This window comes from Branchiostoma floridae, chromosome 10 (assembly GCF_000003815.2).
Source record: "Branchiostoma floridae strain S238N-H82 chromosome 10, Bfl_VNyyK, whole genome shotgun sequence".
NCBI lineage: Eukaryota > Metazoa > Chordata > Leptocardii > Amphioxiformes > Branchiostomatidae > Branchiostoma > Branchiostoma floridae.
Window position 1 is genome coordinate 16,021,254 of NC_049988.1, and position 16,620 is coordinate 16,037,873.

At 37.9% G+C, this 16,620-nt stretch overlaps 1 protein-coding gene across 1 annotated transcript in view; it reads right to left on the reverse strand.

Annotated features, from left to right (window-relative positions):
- Positions 1 to 2,091: 2,091 nt before the first annotated feature.
- The window catches only part of LOC118424721 (vacuolar protein sorting-associated protein 41 homolog), a 33,058-nt gene continuing 18,529 nt past the window's right edge, over positions 2,092 to 16,620 (reverse strand). Inside the window, exons 3-29 of the mRNA XM_035833412.1 lie at positions 15,700 to 15,783; positions 14,838 to 14,978; positions 13,335 to 13,403; positions 12,578 to 12,697; positions 12,117 to 12,181; positions 11,793 to 11,874; positions 11,298 to 11,364; positions 10,807 to 10,898; positions 10,213 to 10,345; positions 9,518 to 9,633; positions 8,814 to 8,870; positions 8,257 to 8,400; positions 7,674 to 7,766; positions 7,240 to 7,367; positions 6,807 to 6,854; positions 6,392 to 6,488; positions 6,219 to 6,260; positions 5,790 to 5,840; positions 5,391 to 5,528; positions 4,996 to 5,050; positions 4,170 to 4,310; positions 3,780 to 3,841; positions 3,462 to 3,536; positions 3,002 to 3,101; positions 2,814 to 2,858; positions 2,415 to 2,491; positions 2,092 to 2,190 (exon numbers count right to left, since the gene is read on the reverse strand). Coding sequence (XP_035689305.1) covers positions 2,125 to 2,190; positions 2,415 to 2,491; positions 2,814 to 2,858; positions 3,002 to 3,101; positions 3,462 to 3,536; positions 3,780 to 3,841; positions 4,170 to 4,310; positions 4,996 to 5,050; positions 5,391 to 5,528; positions 5,790 to 5,840; positions 6,219 to 6,260; positions 6,392 to 6,488; positions 6,807 to 6,854; positions 7,240 to 7,367; positions 7,674 to 7,766; positions 8,257 to 8,400; positions 8,814 to 8,870; positions 9,518 to 9,633; positions 10,213 to 10,345; positions 10,807 to 10,898; positions 11,298 to 11,364; positions 11,793 to 11,874; positions 12,117 to 12,181; positions 12,578 to 12,697; positions 13,335 to 13,403; positions 14,838 to 14,978; positions 15,700 to 15,783 — 2,388 coding nt within the window. The 3' untranslated portion in view covers positions 2,092 to 2,124. The remainder of the gene's footprint in view (positions 2,191 to 2,414; positions 2,492 to 2,813; positions 2,859 to 3,001; positions 3,102 to 3,461; positions 3,537 to 3,779; positions 3,842 to 4,169; positions 4,311 to 4,995; positions 5,051 to 5,390; positions 5,529 to 5,789; positions 5,841 to 6,218; positions 6,261 to 6,391; positions 6,489 to 6,806; positions 6,855 to 7,239; positions 7,368 to 7,673; positions 7,767 to 8,256; positions 8,401 to 8,813; positions 8,871 to 9,517; positions 9,634 to 10,212; positions 10,346 to 10,806; positions 10,899 to 11,297; positions 11,365 to 11,792; positions 11,875 to 12,116; positions 12,182 to 12,577; positions 12,698 to 13,334; positions 13,404 to 14,837; positions 14,979 to 15,699; positions 15,784 to 16,620) is intronic.

The following is a 16,620-nucleotide window of genomic DNA, read 5'->3' on the forward strand; positions in this document are numbered from 1 at the left end:
TGAAAGTCAATTAGGTTCCTGACAAAACTTGCATGATGCTGTCGGTTATTACAGATATTAGTGCCTGATGAAGAGTACATTGCTGCCTATAAAAACAGTGAATACTCTTTGTGAAACACTCTCAGATAGAAACAGTGCTGTCTCCAGCTTAAATTTTTTTCCGTCCCACTCATTTTTTGGGAGCCCATGTTGTTGATTATACTGGTTATGTCAGTCTAAGCTCATAAAAGTACATTTTCAACTGTTTCATGTCATTTTTTGGACCGATGGGGTAAAATTATTTTTCAACAAGCAAATTTCCGTCAAGGGATGGAAGGACGGGTCCTAGAGACATTCTTTATTAGAAAGGAAAGATCAGCTTGTTTTGCGATGATCAAATCCCTGGCACTTATGTCTTCACCTTAAAATATAGTTATGAAATAGACTGACACCTTTCTACTAGTAGGTACCTTTTGGAAATCTGAAAGAGTTCTATACTAAAAGAAATTCGGAACTCTAAAAGGAATTATTCTTTGATATTGGTGCTGTATGATATGCCATGCAATATATAAGCTTTACGCTAGCAGCTGTTATGTTATTGTCAAATATCAAGATGTAAAAAACATTATGATATTACCTAATATTGATGTACATAGTTGAACTGAAATTGCCAATAGTAAATTTAAAGAATTGATTGTCTTCATGATTTTTGCTATTGAGATGTGGAAAATAACTTAGTTGCTATGAACTATGAATACTACATTTTGTAATATTGTTTCTGAACTGCAATATTTTATCAAAAGGCTGCAAGTGGTTTGAAAAAAAAGGTTTTCTTTATGGTTTGGCTGGAATAAACACATTCACAGCTAAGGTTGCCTGACTAGCAAGTAGGTTTCATCAAAAGCTAACCTGGAAAAAAGTTAGCTGTTGTTTAAACTAATCTTACAACTAGCGACAAATGACAGTTCAAATAGTGTTAATGTTATTATATAGATCCTGTCTTTTGCCTATTTTGTACATATTATCATTATTGTCTGTACCAAATTGTGCCAATGTTTGATGTTGTTGCATAATGGGAAATTGCGTATCTGTGCAAGCAATACAATCAATCAATTCTCATGTAGAAGATTGAATGACTAACTTTGTGGAAACATTTCATTTCTTTGATTAATATCTTTATAAAATGTGGAATCATATTTTACCTATAGAGATATCTAATCTAAAAACAGGCAGCCACATTATGTTTTAGCAAAGTCATGTAGGCTTTTAGTTTTAGTTAGAATTTAGATTTAGTATTATAGAGACAGAAGACATAGAAAGAAATAAAACTGGTCAAGAATTGTTTGCAATATAAGACAGTAATTTTGATACAAAATAACAGACATTGTGAATTTCATGTCCAAATTAAGTTGTGCCAAGAGGCATTGTAATTATCTGATACCTATTGGTGTATTATAAATTGTTATTCAGAAGCTACACACCAAATAAGATATATATGAAAAGCATATATAATGGAATTTGGAGATCCATTTAATAAATGTTCTGTCAAAGATTTTTGTGCTGTCTTTTTTGGAAGGGCTTGTTATGTTGATGTACATTATGAATCATATCACTACATGTACATGACTTAATCTTTCTCTTTGACTAAGTACAGAAGAATTTTCCCCTCTTCTTTAATGCTGATGTTCAAAATTACTTCTATAATACTTATTAGTAATTTAAAAATGAGATGGGTTCCTGGCTCAAAAATTACTCAAATGAAACATTTCCACCTTCTATTTGGTGTAGCAAGGACTTTAACTTTAAACTGTACTACGAAAGATGATATCAAATTGAAGAAAAAAGCCTTTGAAATAAGTTACTGGAAGGAGCAGTCTGTAAATAATAACACACTGGCCCGGATCGAAATTTTCTGTGACATTTAATGTTAACTTTACATTGTTCACATTTCTCTGCTTACAGTTCTTCAGATCAAATTTCGTGACAAGAAGTTACTTGACGCTCAAGTCTGATATTTACTTTGTTGTACGATATCTGTTGTTGTTGTTTTAGAGCAACAGTACAGAATAGGCTCTAATAGTGAAGGTACAAGTATAGGGACGTTTACTAATATTTTTTTGCATTAAGGGATTAAGAGCAGCATGTTTATTTTCGGAAGATTCCAGCGCTGCCAGGCCGTCTCCGTTGGGCATTACACAGGGTACAGGTTTCCTGTGGAGGGAATAACTAGCATGTAAACTCATTTTTCATTTTTTATATCATCTATTTTATTTCACCAGGGTAAAAATCACACTTAAACTCATTGGTGTTCAGAAACAAACGTTTACAAGACCAACTTTACAGTCAACTCTGGCCTGCAAACCATCTGATTGTTGTTTTAGTAATCTTTTTGTAACCTTGTAGTACACTGTATAAGAATGGAATTGTTGACTCACAGTGTTGTATGGCAGGCAGTCCTGGTGGAACACATGGTGGCAGTAGAACACAGAGATGTTGCTGGCAGAACGAGAGTCTGAGGGGAAAACAAACAACATGACATTCACTTTGAACTTCAAAAGTCAATTTACAGTATTTTCACACTTGACAGCTTTCATTAGAGGTTCAACTTTTCAAACAGGCAACATGCAGCCCAAATAGACACTCTCGGAACACTGGGCTCAGCACAATGAGCAGTACAGCAGAACTAATATCATTGATTGGAGGACCCAGTGGTGTAGGAGAATCCAGCAGGCTTCCCAAGCAGACATCTGATTATATCCCCGACTGTACCAGTTGTTGGCTGGTATTCTCAAGAGCTTGCAAAATAATGTGAACGTATTGGACTGGACACCTACCATCAACTATAACTGGTGCACAGCAGCTTTCACATCGGTCAGACTCTGAAGAAGAAAAAAACAGAACATCTCTTAGACCACAAAACTTTGTTTTACCTATTTGTATGAGTATGAATGTGTGTCAGAAAATGAATTACTGTTAGAAATTTTGTTCACAAAAACAGCTGAAGAACAATGGAATAGCTGACCTTCGACCCTTAATCCTCGTTTCTGTTGTCTGTTGAGCCGGCTCATGAGTGTGTAGCAATCCGACACCAGGATCTTCTTACAACCTTCACGCAGGGAGATCTGTCAATCAAACACAAACAACCAATCAAAATCAAGCAACTTTCTGACATCAGGGACCGTCTTACACCGCTCATGCTTGGAAATCAATCAAACAACCAATCACAATCATCTTACTTACAGTGTCAATTACGGTAACAACAAAGCATCTAACAGATGTCAAGCAAACACAAGCCAACTAAAATTCATCATCTCACAGGTGTCAATCAGACTCAACCAGCCAATCAGACTGTGGCCACATAAGTTTAATCAGTTGCCAGTTGACTCGCAACCCCATAAGTGTGTCCTTAGCGTTTAATCATTATATTTCTTACTAGTAACATAATTACAAAAATCAGGATCATTATCGCTTAAGTCTCCCACCTGTAGGTTGAAGTCTTGAAGAATTTTCACCAAGGAATCTCGTAATCCTGGAATCTCCAGACCCTCCGGAATGCGCTGTAGGGAAGACGGAATTCATACAATAAGAATTTGAACAAACTCAAATCATAGGACTTTTTCACCTTAAAAATTCCCAGGCAAAATGAAGATAAATGTTTCTTTTCTTGAAATTAGACAAAACCTTTATGCACTACATGCATTCACTCCAAGTCAAGGAGGTTAGGTCCTTCTTGTTTCAAGATGTTTGTAAACATGAACATTGCTAGATTGATTTGTGAAGGTCAAAACTGGAAGACTGACCTTAATGAGAATGATGGGGTCCACATGGGTTCCAATGTTCTGTAGGAGTCCAGTGATGAATGCTGGGAAAGGGATGATAACAAATTTCTTCAGTCAGCATATACAGAAGAAACCTTATGGTGATCATAGTAGTCATGTTACCTGTAAAGCTGTGGTATACCAAAAGGTGGTCAAGTAAGTCTATAGAAGGTTTTACCAGCTACAAATATAGATTGAATCTTATACATGTGCAAGTTAATGTAAAGAAATGGGATGGATGATTTCAGCAAAAGAACAGTCAAATTGGTGAAATGTGCAAAGCTTTGAAAAATTTCAGATACGTATTTGAGTAGCCTGTATGTATGACTGAAATTGTACTAAGGACTTTAATTCACAGCTGCCTAGCCTGACCTGGTTTGTCCATAGAGGAGCTGATCAAGTCTTCCCATAATTCCTCATCGTCATGCTCCTTGGCGAACTCGATGGCCTTGTCCACATCCTGCAGTTCCTCTGTGATCAGATGGAGGGCCTGCTTCGTGTTGCCCATGCGACCTGAGGAAATGGAGTTACAGTTAGGACTGTTTCAGGGAACCCATCCCTCCGTCACAGAAATTTGCTTCTTGACCCCCCAAAAAACTCAAGCCATCCGTTAAAGAATCTTAACATCATAACATGACATTGATGACAATGTATTTTTGAAAGCTTAAAGTGACAGATTTGAGAACAAAACTGAACAACATGGGCTCCCAAAGAATGATTGGGGCAGACAAAACATCGTATTTAGCAATCTTAACTTCAAACTATTAATAGATGTGGCATCAACACCTACTAGGCCATATACATTAGGGTCTCACAACCATTAGTTGATAGAGATGGAGCACAATAAGTTTTCAGCAACTTTTTATCAACAGCTATCAGCATCATATTTTGTATTTGCAATTGATTGCTCATTCCTTGACAAAGACTGATGCTGATAAACTGAGAAGTCAGTCCTATGTTTCCTTTGTGTTGAAAACTATAGATAAATTCTGCAACACAATGAATGCTAACCGCACGGAAGACATTCAGCCTATCAGTAGGAAGTTTTTGCACATAATCGCCAAATGTTCAGCACTATGGACAGGGACTGGGACACTTTTGAAGCTAAGAAAAGAATCTAAGAAGTGCTTTTGCAATATGGATAAAATTTCATGAAAATTTGATCTACAATGCCAGTTAAAATTTGAAGAAGGCTTACCCAGAAGGAATACCATTTCTGGGATGAAGTTCCTCTGCTGACATTCTTCCAGTGCCTGAAGATAAAGTAAAAACTCAGTGAAGAAAATCCTTGTAGAAGACACAAAGGATAGTCATAGACTATTATTTCACCACGAGTGTATCAATGCAGAAATACCAGGCTTGTTTTGTCCACAGGAATGCAGTGAGTGAATGCAAACTGGGAACAATCTGTTTCAAAATCTTAAGTTAAGTTTCACACGTCTCCCCTCTTACTTTCTATCTGACACAATAATACACATTGTACACTTGTATTAGATACATACATTTTCAAGCAAACAGATATACAGGTTCAGATTTCACAAACATACACTTGCTTATGATACATCTTTAAGTAGGAAAAGCTAGAGATCTGACCTTCTGCAGTGGGTAGTAGTTACTTGAGCGGAGGAAAGGCAGGAGCCGAGCGCGGTCGAACTCTGCGTACAGCTTCACCTGCATCGCGTGGAAGTCCTGCCCAATGTGGGGGTCCTTCTGGAACAGGGTGTCCAGGTACTGCAAATAACAGGTGCCTGATCAGTTACCAACATTTGTGGGAATGTTACATGATACGGTGTCCAAGAACTGCAAATGACAGGTGCCTGATAAGTTACCAACATTTGGGGGCTTGTTACACAATAATGAACAAGTGCTGCAAAAAATAAATCTAGAAAATGACTTTTAAATAGTTGTTGAAGATAGATAAATAAACTCACTTAGGGAGCTCAGGGTTAAGATATGCCATACAAAATAAAAAAATGTAAGGGTCCACATTACCAGGTAAAGTAGCTTGGGTCTTGGTTCCAGTTGATGAACAACTTTCTCTATCTGAAACAAAGAGGGAGAATACAAACTTGGTGTTGTCAAACTCTTCAGCAACCTTGTTTGCTGATGTAGATACTGCAGTAGAGAGAAGGAGCAAGCCATATATATACAATGTCTGTGTCTTTGATCAGAGCAGTACTGTATGGTGAGATCTTTAATGCGCTTGAGAATATGTCTTGGGACCAAAGACTACCATCTCCTTGGAAGGACATTGTCAATGCTGCCTGCAGAGTGCAGCTTACTTGGAGCAGGTACATTTTATACAATATAGACTACACTATCAAGATATCGAGAATTCAAGCTTTAAAATGTGAAAAATTCTTACACAATCTTTTCATTACTGAAATAGATCATGCACACTTAATTATAAGATAGACTTACTGGGATTCTCTCCAGGTTGTCAATCAGGAGTCTAACAGCTCTCTGAAAAACGTAAACATGAAGACAAAAAAGTCAGCACCCTCGAAAAAATAAGAGAGCAGCAGAATCTGCAGACTTTTCTAATTCCAAGAGTAGACAATTCTTATCTATTTAAAGTTAACAATCTGTTTTACCTCAGTGTCAAAGTCCATGAGCATGACGATCTTGTCCTGAATGGAGCTGAACAGGTTGTGTTTGTGGATCAGTGGGAACACATCCTCATGGCCAAGTCTGGAGAAAAACACAATAATAAAGCCACAGACTTTTTAGGCTTGTTCTTTATGTGTTTGCTCTAGACAGAAGTTGCGATTACTGTTGTTTTCACGTGGACATTGTCTGTCAGGCATTTATGCCACAGTGCAGTGAGCCACGGATAAGAAAATATCAGTTTCTCAAAACCTTATAGCAGTTTACCATTTTCAATTTTCCTGGAGATTTTTTTACAAATTGTGCAGCATGTATGTATTGAGCCTATTCATAATACGTACACCTTTTCCTTATTCAATGCCTATAATGTAAAGGTAGAAATTAATTTTATCAAGTACTTACTTCAGGTAGATAGCCAGGGCTTTGTCATATCTCTTGTCATAGGTGTGCCTGCAAAGACGTGATAGGAAGAAACAAAACTTGAGCAAAACATATTTGTTGTGAGGAGCAACTTCAAATCCAGCTCATGAAAAAAAACTGCTTTTCTCAAACTTTATTTTGAAACATTTTGATGAAAACTATGGTTCATGTTAGAACTTGAAGGTAACAGCTCACAACCAATAACGATAGGATTAAAGAAAACGTAATAGGCTATTCAAAGAAAAAAGTAAAGTAATTGCAGCTAAACTTGGGTAAACAAGAAAAAAAGCCTTGCTCAAGACAGCTTGGTTTGGTTTTTGTTTGGTTTATTGGGATCTCCATTAGCGATGTATCACTACTCTTCCTGGAGTCTATGTTAAAAAAAGTTCAACAATGGAAAATAAGCAGAACTTACAGCTCAGCGAGCGACCTGAGCAGGACCTTGTTCTGTGGGTCCATCTCCAGTTTGGTCTGCACAGCGTTGATGATGACCTGGATGTTGTACAGGTCAGGAGACCAGTCCTTGATCAGCTGATGGAAACCCTGAAAAAACAAACACAAAATAGTCAATACCAAGTGCTAGAGTTACCAACCAAGGATTGAGGTGTTCAAAATTTGCATTTTCCCAGAACTGACGTGGGGTGAAATTTGTTATCACCAAGCACAGCAGGGGCATCTTTGCTGTATAGTCTTAAATTACCTACTAGTCATCTTGTAAACCACATAGATACTTCAGTCTTCCCTTTAAGGTATTCTTTTAACATGCCAGAATGCACCTAATGAAGGAACAAATCAAGGTAAAAACAGACACAGAATTCCAGAAAGTTCTTCCATGACATAGTAACCCACCTCGTGGTCTGTCAGGAGAAACTCGTTTAACACAAGTTCATAGAACGCTGGCTTCAGACGCACATCCCCTCTGGGGATGAAGGGGCTGATGGCCTGTAACAAAAAACACAGTCAATATCATCCTAGGCCAAAAGTAGTCAGTATATACAGTAGCTCCTTCAGGGCAAGCTATTTCATGACAAACAAGTTACAAGCAATAATGTAAGCAGCTGTGTTATACTAAAGACAATATATCAAACTGCAACTGGTTGAACCATTGTTTTCACATGTCAATGATAAAGTGTTTGTTTTTCCATGTTGTAAGCAATTGAACAATCTCAACTGTACATCACAATTTTACAAATGATATTGATAGTATGGTTATTATTGGTTCTATCAATGATAGCATGGAAATTATTGGTTCTACCAATCATAGCATGGTAAAAAGTGCTTCAGCCAATGAGAGAGTGGCATCCTGTCCGTTAAATATTTGCATTTTCTATATTTTTATTTTGCATTACTTAGATTTTGACAGAGGATGGTGGGCTTATTGGATCTGTCTATTGGTGATTGGTTAGTTATAAAGCATGATGGGATATCTGACCTTGAGTTGCTTGTCCTTCAGGAACTTGAAGACCTCCTGTTCCCAGAGTTCCTTGTTCTTGCCGAGGATCTTGACGCACATCTCCGCGGCCTTGTCGTACTGACCCTCCTCACGAAGGAAGTTAATGTACGTCATGCCGATGTCCTGAAGATGGACAAAAGCAGGACATGCTAAAGAATTTCCAAGATGCATTACAGCATTGACTGACAGTTTTATACTGCATCAAATAAATTTACAACAGGCCAAAAATACATAGACCATTTTTAAGTCAAAGTTATACAATACAATGCATTTCACAGTCATATTTCTATAGTACAAAGAAATCAAAGGATATCTTTTGAAACGTGATGGTATTTAGTGTTAGTGATTCGATGACACATGAATGATATTACTAGTAAGTTCTCCCCTTTTTGTATAGAAACGTACTAGTGTTGCTTTGGTGGAAGTACATGTAAGCTTACAGTTACATAGAAACTACAACAAGAGAGAATGCACAAAACATTTGTCAGGTATGCTCTGTTCTTTGAAACAGAAAACCTAACCCTTGATGAGCTTACCATGACATTGTGTCTTTTCAGGGACTGTTCACTTGCTTCAGCTGCTAGCAGCGCCTCCTGTAGAATGAAAAGGATACTGCATATTTCAGCACACCTTGACTGGCAGATTTGCAAATCAAAACATTGAACACTTGACACTAGAAATCACACTACACTAGAAATACACTATATACATTATATACACTACAAATACACTAGAAATCTATGGGTAAAATAGCATCACTGTTCCCCAATAAGTAGACATAGACACTTCACTTGCAAAGTATTTTTTTGTATCAAAATATGCCAGATACAACAGCAGAAAAGAAAACCAAACCTAAAGTTTGAAAAACGTTGCTGTCCATAGTACTAAATTATTTGCTGTCCAGAATATTAGAGAGAGTAAATGAAATCAAAAGAACATAACGTTAGCAAGATCAAAAATAAACTAGAAAACAAGACCATGGCATGTCCAGGACAAAAATGAGAAAAACTGGACCTTCTGCTGCTGTACCAAGGTCACACATCAGGGGCCCAAATTAGACCTTTCCCTTCATCTTCCCAACACCTACCCACATATGATATATCCTCACAATCCTTCCAGAGGTTCTTAAGTTATGCTGACCAATAGATATCATGAATCACAAACATACAGAGAGAGAGACACACACACAAACCAAAAACAATACCTCCATTTTCCATGGAGGTAACAAAACAAGACAAACCTCGAACAGCTCATGCTCCATAAGCCAGCTGATGTGGTCGTCCTGGTCCCGCAGTTTTGCCACCACAATGTCCTTTGGAGCCACGATGAAGAACTGACGATCCTCCTCGATATACTCTGCAAAATCCACATGTTACATAAAAACAGATATAAAGTCACTTAAACAGTTTCAATTTTCTAAATCAAAGGGTAGCATTTCGAGGAAAATATGGGGTGTTTGCTTCTTCATATCTTCCAGAAGTTGCATGAAGTTACTAGTTAGTTTCTTATTTTCTTATCTTAGTTTATTACGTTTTCGTAAATAAGCTGTAGCAGTAGTAATAGAAAGTATCCATTATTTGTTTGTACTGCTGCTGGCGTCCCTGACACAGAGTGCGAGAGTGCGAGACTAGGTTGAGGATTGGGTAGATTTCTATTTGTGAAATGGACCCTGTTACGGATCACCCACCTAAATGGTAGTCATTACACATGTGCACCTAGATGGAAACAATCGCATTCTGTTTCATATTTTCTGTTTAATCTTTGTGAAGTGGAGCATAGGACATATTCATATGGCACATATTTAGGTTCACCCACCTAAATGGTAGTCGTTACACCTGTACTCCTAATGGAGACAATCACATTCTGTCTCATGTTTTCTGTTTTCTCTTTGTGTTTTGTGGTACCATTAAGTGATTAACTACTTGTTTTACCCACCTAAATGATAGTCGTTACACCTGTACTCCTGGAAGCCCCTGATGGAGAGAGCGTCGCTGGAGATCTCGTCGTGGGTGTCCATGTGGGGCTCCAGGATCCTCAGCTGGGGACGGGCCGAGCTCTGGGTACCGTCCTGGACAGTGGACATGATAGTCATTGTTACAAGCATTAGTGATACATTTGTATTTTGAAAAACGAACAATGGTACATGCAATGGACTTTTAACACTCACCCTTCTAACGCTAAGCAAGACAAGCTAGAAATGGGTAGCCGTGGAGTGCTAGATTAATAAGATAAAATGAATTTATAGTTTATAGACATGTAGCATAAGACAAAATGTTTGTAAAATGTAGGACATACATATGGCAATGTGTGTAAGCCACAATCCTTGAACTGTGACAACGCTGTACTTAGTCTAAGTAAGGCCACCACTTCACAAGGTTACAATAAGATTTATAGGTGGTGTACTTGGGAAGGAATAAGAAAATTCTAAGTCCAATAACTCTATATTGCTGTGACATATGAGGTAAAAATTACTTCAAAAATAACTAATATAAGGTACTAGTAACAGTTATGAAACAGTTAAGTTTTTACCTCGTTCTCTTCCAGCACATGAGCCAGTACCACCAGTTGATCCCCCAGTGGTGCAATCCCACACACGTAGAAATCCAGCTTGAACATCGCAGCTGCACAAAGAACATAATGTTAAATCCATGCTCAAACCACAAGCCAGGCCAACAGAAGTTTCCAAAATACAACATTTAAGTCTATACTATTGTGTACAAATTTTAAAGACATTGCAGCTGCACAGAAAGGAAAAAAAAAACATAAGTTTAATCCATGTTCAATCCACTATTTGCAAGTAAAAGAGGTTAAACTTTGCAAATTCAATAATCAAGTCTTGACTGTACAAATGGTTAAAAACTAACTACCTACAAGAGTAAGTTGTCTGTTTGTGGCAAGTGCCTCTCATTTGGTCTCCTATGGTTAATGGACTAAACCTATAATGGCACAAAATGCATTGACAGATCGGTCATGCAGTACTCTACTTACAACACAATGACATTAATGATAGCTCTACTTACTGATTTCCACGTATCTGCTGGGCAGATCTCTCACATCATGCGGGTCCCTCTCTTTCACCTTACAGACCTGGAAGTCATTACAGGAACATTATTTCCTTTAGGACAGCAACACAAAGTCAATCTTGCTGATAAGATTTCTGCCAAGCAATGATTTGAGGCATTTTTCAGAGAGAAACTTTTTGCTGTTCTGAATAAATTTAAAGTAAAGCTTACATGCATAACATGGCGTTGCAGAGGCAGTGGATTGTCCATTCATTGACAAAGACTGGACTCATCATTCGAGTTTATTTGGGTAAGGCAAATTCCTCGTGTAACAGTTGGAAATTGCAGCTAAACTTTATTCAGAAAGACTTCTACCAACACAGATGAGCTTTCAAGTTGAAAATTTTTGCTGATGCTGTACAACAAATGGGCAATATGATTTGAAATCTCTTATGAAAGATATTTGCCTATTACTGACATGAAATTTTGTGGTGACAGTACAGGAGTCTATACCTTAATGCTGTCTCCCCAGCCAATGAGCAGCGTTGTATCATCCTTCCAGCACATGTTGCAACGGTACAGCTCTGGGCGTAACCTAGTAACAGTGGAAAACACAACAACTTAGCAAAAGTAAAACTCAATATTAAGAACTTCTGTTTTTTTTACACTTATTGTTATTGACATAATGATTGTTAGAGATTTGTAGAGGATTACTAGATTTTTTTTGGCTTATGTACACTTTGCTCCAAATTTTTGTTGGTTGCCCTTAAATTGATTTTTACAATTTCTGTATCATTCTTTGCAGCATTGCACAAGAAGAGTAGAAAACACATTTACTGTGTGTTGTCCCTTGCAATGTATGTGATCCTCTTCTTTGAGCTGGTGTCATACATCTTCACGCCCTGAAAAACGAGACATAACAAAGTTCGTTATCTTGCAAATGTGGAACAATTCAGTAAACCTCCATGATACGGAGGTGACTCCATGCGTGAAACATTCTATTACAACACTATGCCACACTCCACCCATCCTTATAAAAGTCCTGTACAATCTATCAGTTTTGCAATATTTGAAACACAACATATACTTCAAATATCCACAAAACAAAAATCATATTAAAGCAGATTGATCCGAAAATTTCTATCAAATCTATCTACTGGAACTTAGTGGAAGTAAAGCAACTCTAAGCATCTGGTTTTCAAATACTCGACTGAGTATGCTTCTGACTGACATAGCTTTCTATGCAGCATTGCTCTTTCTTGAAAGAGAACAAATTTGCTACACAACATTTTTCTCACCATGTCGTTGGCCCATGCTATGAAGGGGCCTCTCCATTTGATGACCCTGATGGGTCCCTCTCCCTTGTGCAGTTCCTGGGTCTTGTAACGAGACAGCCAGCCCTTCTCATGGAGAATCAACTAGAAAAAACAAGCCTTAGAGTAAATCATTTTAAAAATTCTAAAGTTTTCTTTCTTGAAGTTCTCTGAAGTTCAATGTCTATTTATTGCAATATTTGAAACACAACATGCCCTTCAAATTTTTACAAAACAAAAAGTATGTCAAAGCAGAATAAGAAAATATTCTAGAAGTTTGAATGAATGATAAGAAAAAATTCTTCCTTGAAGTTCTCTGAGGCAACGTCGCAATGAATGTTGTAAAACTAAGTCCTTAAAACTCTCTATCCATGGCAGAATGCACACATGTACATGTACAGAGGGCCAGGTATTGGAAGGCATTGTTGAGGTTGATACTTAAGTACTACATGTATTATGATACTAGTAGGCAACGGGTGTCTGACCCTTAGTCACCAGAATGGTATTAGATACAGGTGCAACACACAAAGTTTTGGTTGAGTCATATTTCCATTTATCTTAATGTAGATCACTAAATGTACCAACATGACAATGTTATTCACAGAACACAATCATGAATCTTGCTACATGTATCAACATTTTTGGACAATAAAATGACAAGTAGCAGTTACTACTGCAGGACATCACACTATGACAATATTTTGTACAACTTCAAGTGAGAAAAAGAGTAACCACACAATACCTTGTCTCCCCCTGTCACATACATCTTCCCACTGTTATGGCGGGAAAAGTTGGGGTCCAAGGCCACGGCCTGGAGAGAAGAGGAACCAAAAATAGTAGGTCATACAAGTAGTTAATGTGACGGTGGCCGAAACTCACTCAAGTCCATACGTTGACGCTGTTAGTGACTTTTTATTAAAACAAGTCCAAGGTACAGAAGTCTCTCTCTGCTCTGACTTTCCTCCTAGGAGGCCAGGGCTAAGAGTCCTCTCTGACTGACTGTCCCCTGCCTCTGCCCTGACTGAACTGAAGTCTATCCAAGTAGCTGTCTATATATCTCCACTTTCCCATGGCTTTGTAATTACCGTGTCGGAGCTACATGTAAGACATGAACTCTTGGCATGCATTATTGTTAAAACGTTGGATAGACATTTCTAGGTCAAGTATACCCAGGACAGTTACACCTGCCGTGGGAACGTACAGGAATTGATCACACATATAGCAAAGAAGAATACAACTGTTATACATTTACTAGTTTCGTTCTGTGTCACCAGCACCGTGACATTAAATCATACACTCAACACACAAATGGAAGACTATGAACAATGCATTTTCGATGACAACTGTGTAAAATGTGAACATGATGTGCAATTTTTTACCTGATAATATTCATCACATTTTTATACCTCACAATATATAAGGATTTCAGTATCTCTATAGGACAGTTACACATGTAGGGCTTCAAGATTTCTGTACTTTTGTAGGACTTAAGACTTAACCACATTTCAGAACCATTATAGGACAATGACATTTCACTGTAGGATGTGGAAGATGCATAAATATTGTGCCCTAATTGATAATATTCATCAGGATTCCATCATGTTTATAGGACAGTCATAGGACTTGGGTTTCCGTACCATTGTAGGACAATACTTGACCACATTTCAGTACCAACATAAGACTGTTGAGTGATGAGATATCAGTATCTTTAGACAGAAAGCATCTGACAAGGATTTTAGCACCTTTGTAGGAAGTAATGGGAAGATTGGCTAATCTGTCTAATTGTGTGCCAAAAAAACACTAACGGATTTGGCACGCCAATGTGCCAAAATCTCAGGGCTCTAGCCAGCGTCTGTTTTTCCGTCAATTGACGGAAATTTGCTGCATGTGATGGGAAATTTTGAAATCAATCCGTTAACCTTGACGGACAAAAATCCTTGATGGAAGCTTCAGGCGGCTTGGGGATGCCGTCCACGGCCGTAAAAGCCACACACTGTTTGTTTTGCTATTGTTATTATTGTTGACGAAGTGTGTAAGTGCCCTTCTGCATACAATAATCTCATTAAAAACCCGTTTTTCAAGGTCTCAGTTCAGTCTCTGTAACTCCTGGAATAGTGTTTTCGTGACAATGGGAATGGCTGACGGAAAAAAATTTCGAGCTGGCTAGAGCCCTGCAACATCTGCACATGGACTTCCACCAAGAACCATTTAATTCTTCTTATTATTAATAGGACAATATCAGTACCTTTATAGGACAGTCGTAGTTCATGAGGATGTTGTCGTCCGTGCTGTAGAGGCCATGAACCGCGACCTTGCCGTCATCGGAACAGGACGCCATGTTGTCCCCGTTCTGGTCCAGACTGATCTGGTTTACTGTTGTCTGGTGCTGCATGGCGAGGGGAGAGAGAAAACATAAAAGTAGTTTTTACATTGGAGAAATATCATACAATTGACTTGCAACAAAAAGGTAAAGGTCCCATAGTCTGTTAGAGGCAATTTGTTCATTAGTATTGGAAGATAGAGTCCATCCATGATCTTCCTTGATAGGGAGAAAAGAAACATCCAACTAGTTTTTACCTTGAACTTGAAGAAATATCAGTATATACATGATTTATGTGCAGAAGATTAGCAATTTACAAACTTATGCATGCTAGCTACTAGGGGTGCGTACCGGTACGAACTGAACCTGATCCTCTAGACCAGAACCGTATCTGTACGGTGCCTGAGTTTTCGGTTACGGTATCTACCTCTACTGACTACTGGTCGGAACAAATATGGAAAGTTGTGTAGAGTGCCCTTACCAATGACACAATGTCCCGTGTCTCTACAATATTCTTTTCATGTACACACTGTTTTGTTTGCAGAATTATGTAAAAAAAAAAGCAGACCTACAGATCGGGTACTTTAAAGAGGAAGGTAAAGATTCCATAGCCTTTTACAAGCATTAGGAACAGTGAGTTCTAATCCAATGTATCTTTGGTCATGGAAGACCGAGCCCTTCCTTGTCCTTCAACCACATTTTACAATTTCAAGGTCGGGTTCCAATGTGGGTTACCTGGCGTTTTCCTACAGTACTGCAGCAGGCTGTGTATGTATCAGGTACTCACCACAGCGTACTCCTTGGAAGAGATGCGGTTGCCTTGGTGATCCAGCACGTGCACCATCCCCCAGTGGGTCCCCAGGGCAAGGAACTGTGGGATAGAATACTCAAGGTTATCACTGACATTGTACTAAGACTAATCATGAAAGTTCATCTGACGGTGGGCGCCATAGACTTCCTGCAACTTATGATCCACTGCTCACTGAGTCACATGTTCTATCTGCATATAACATGGCATCATAGCAGCAGTGGATTGTTCATTCCTTGACAAAGACTGTATGCAGAAAGTTGTGTAGAGTGCCTTTACCAGTGATACAATGTCCAGTGTCTGCATGCAGAAAGTTGTGTAGAGTGCCTTTACCAGTGATACAAATTCAGTCAAAAATTTGAGTGTTTGTGTTGGATATTACAATTCAACTAGTTCAAGAATGACTTCTAACAACAAAGATGAAATTTTGAGTTAAAAGTTCATCTGCGTTAGTAAATGAAATTATGAAAGAAGTTTAATACAAAAGTACTTGAATGAGATTATGAATAAATACTGATTCTGTAAAAAAACAAGATATTAAACATTGAATACATATATAAACCTTTTCTATTTCTTTATTTAAAGAAGACAATATGTCCTTCATAAATTTTGATTTAAAAGGCCATTTCAATTCATAATTGCTTCTAATATCTTTTTAGTGGTTTTCCACAATTTTTAGAATGTATTTTAAAGTAGATTTTTGAGAATATAATCTTTCATCAGAACAACAAACAATAGCCATTTGAAGTGTTAAACACTTTTTTACACTGTTCCCGGATGTTTCTAGTTTACAAGGCACCATTTTCCTTTATCTCATTCCTTACACATCACAAATCCTCCATATCACAACACGACAAATACGCATGAATTAGCACAACAAAACCTAATATATGGTATATG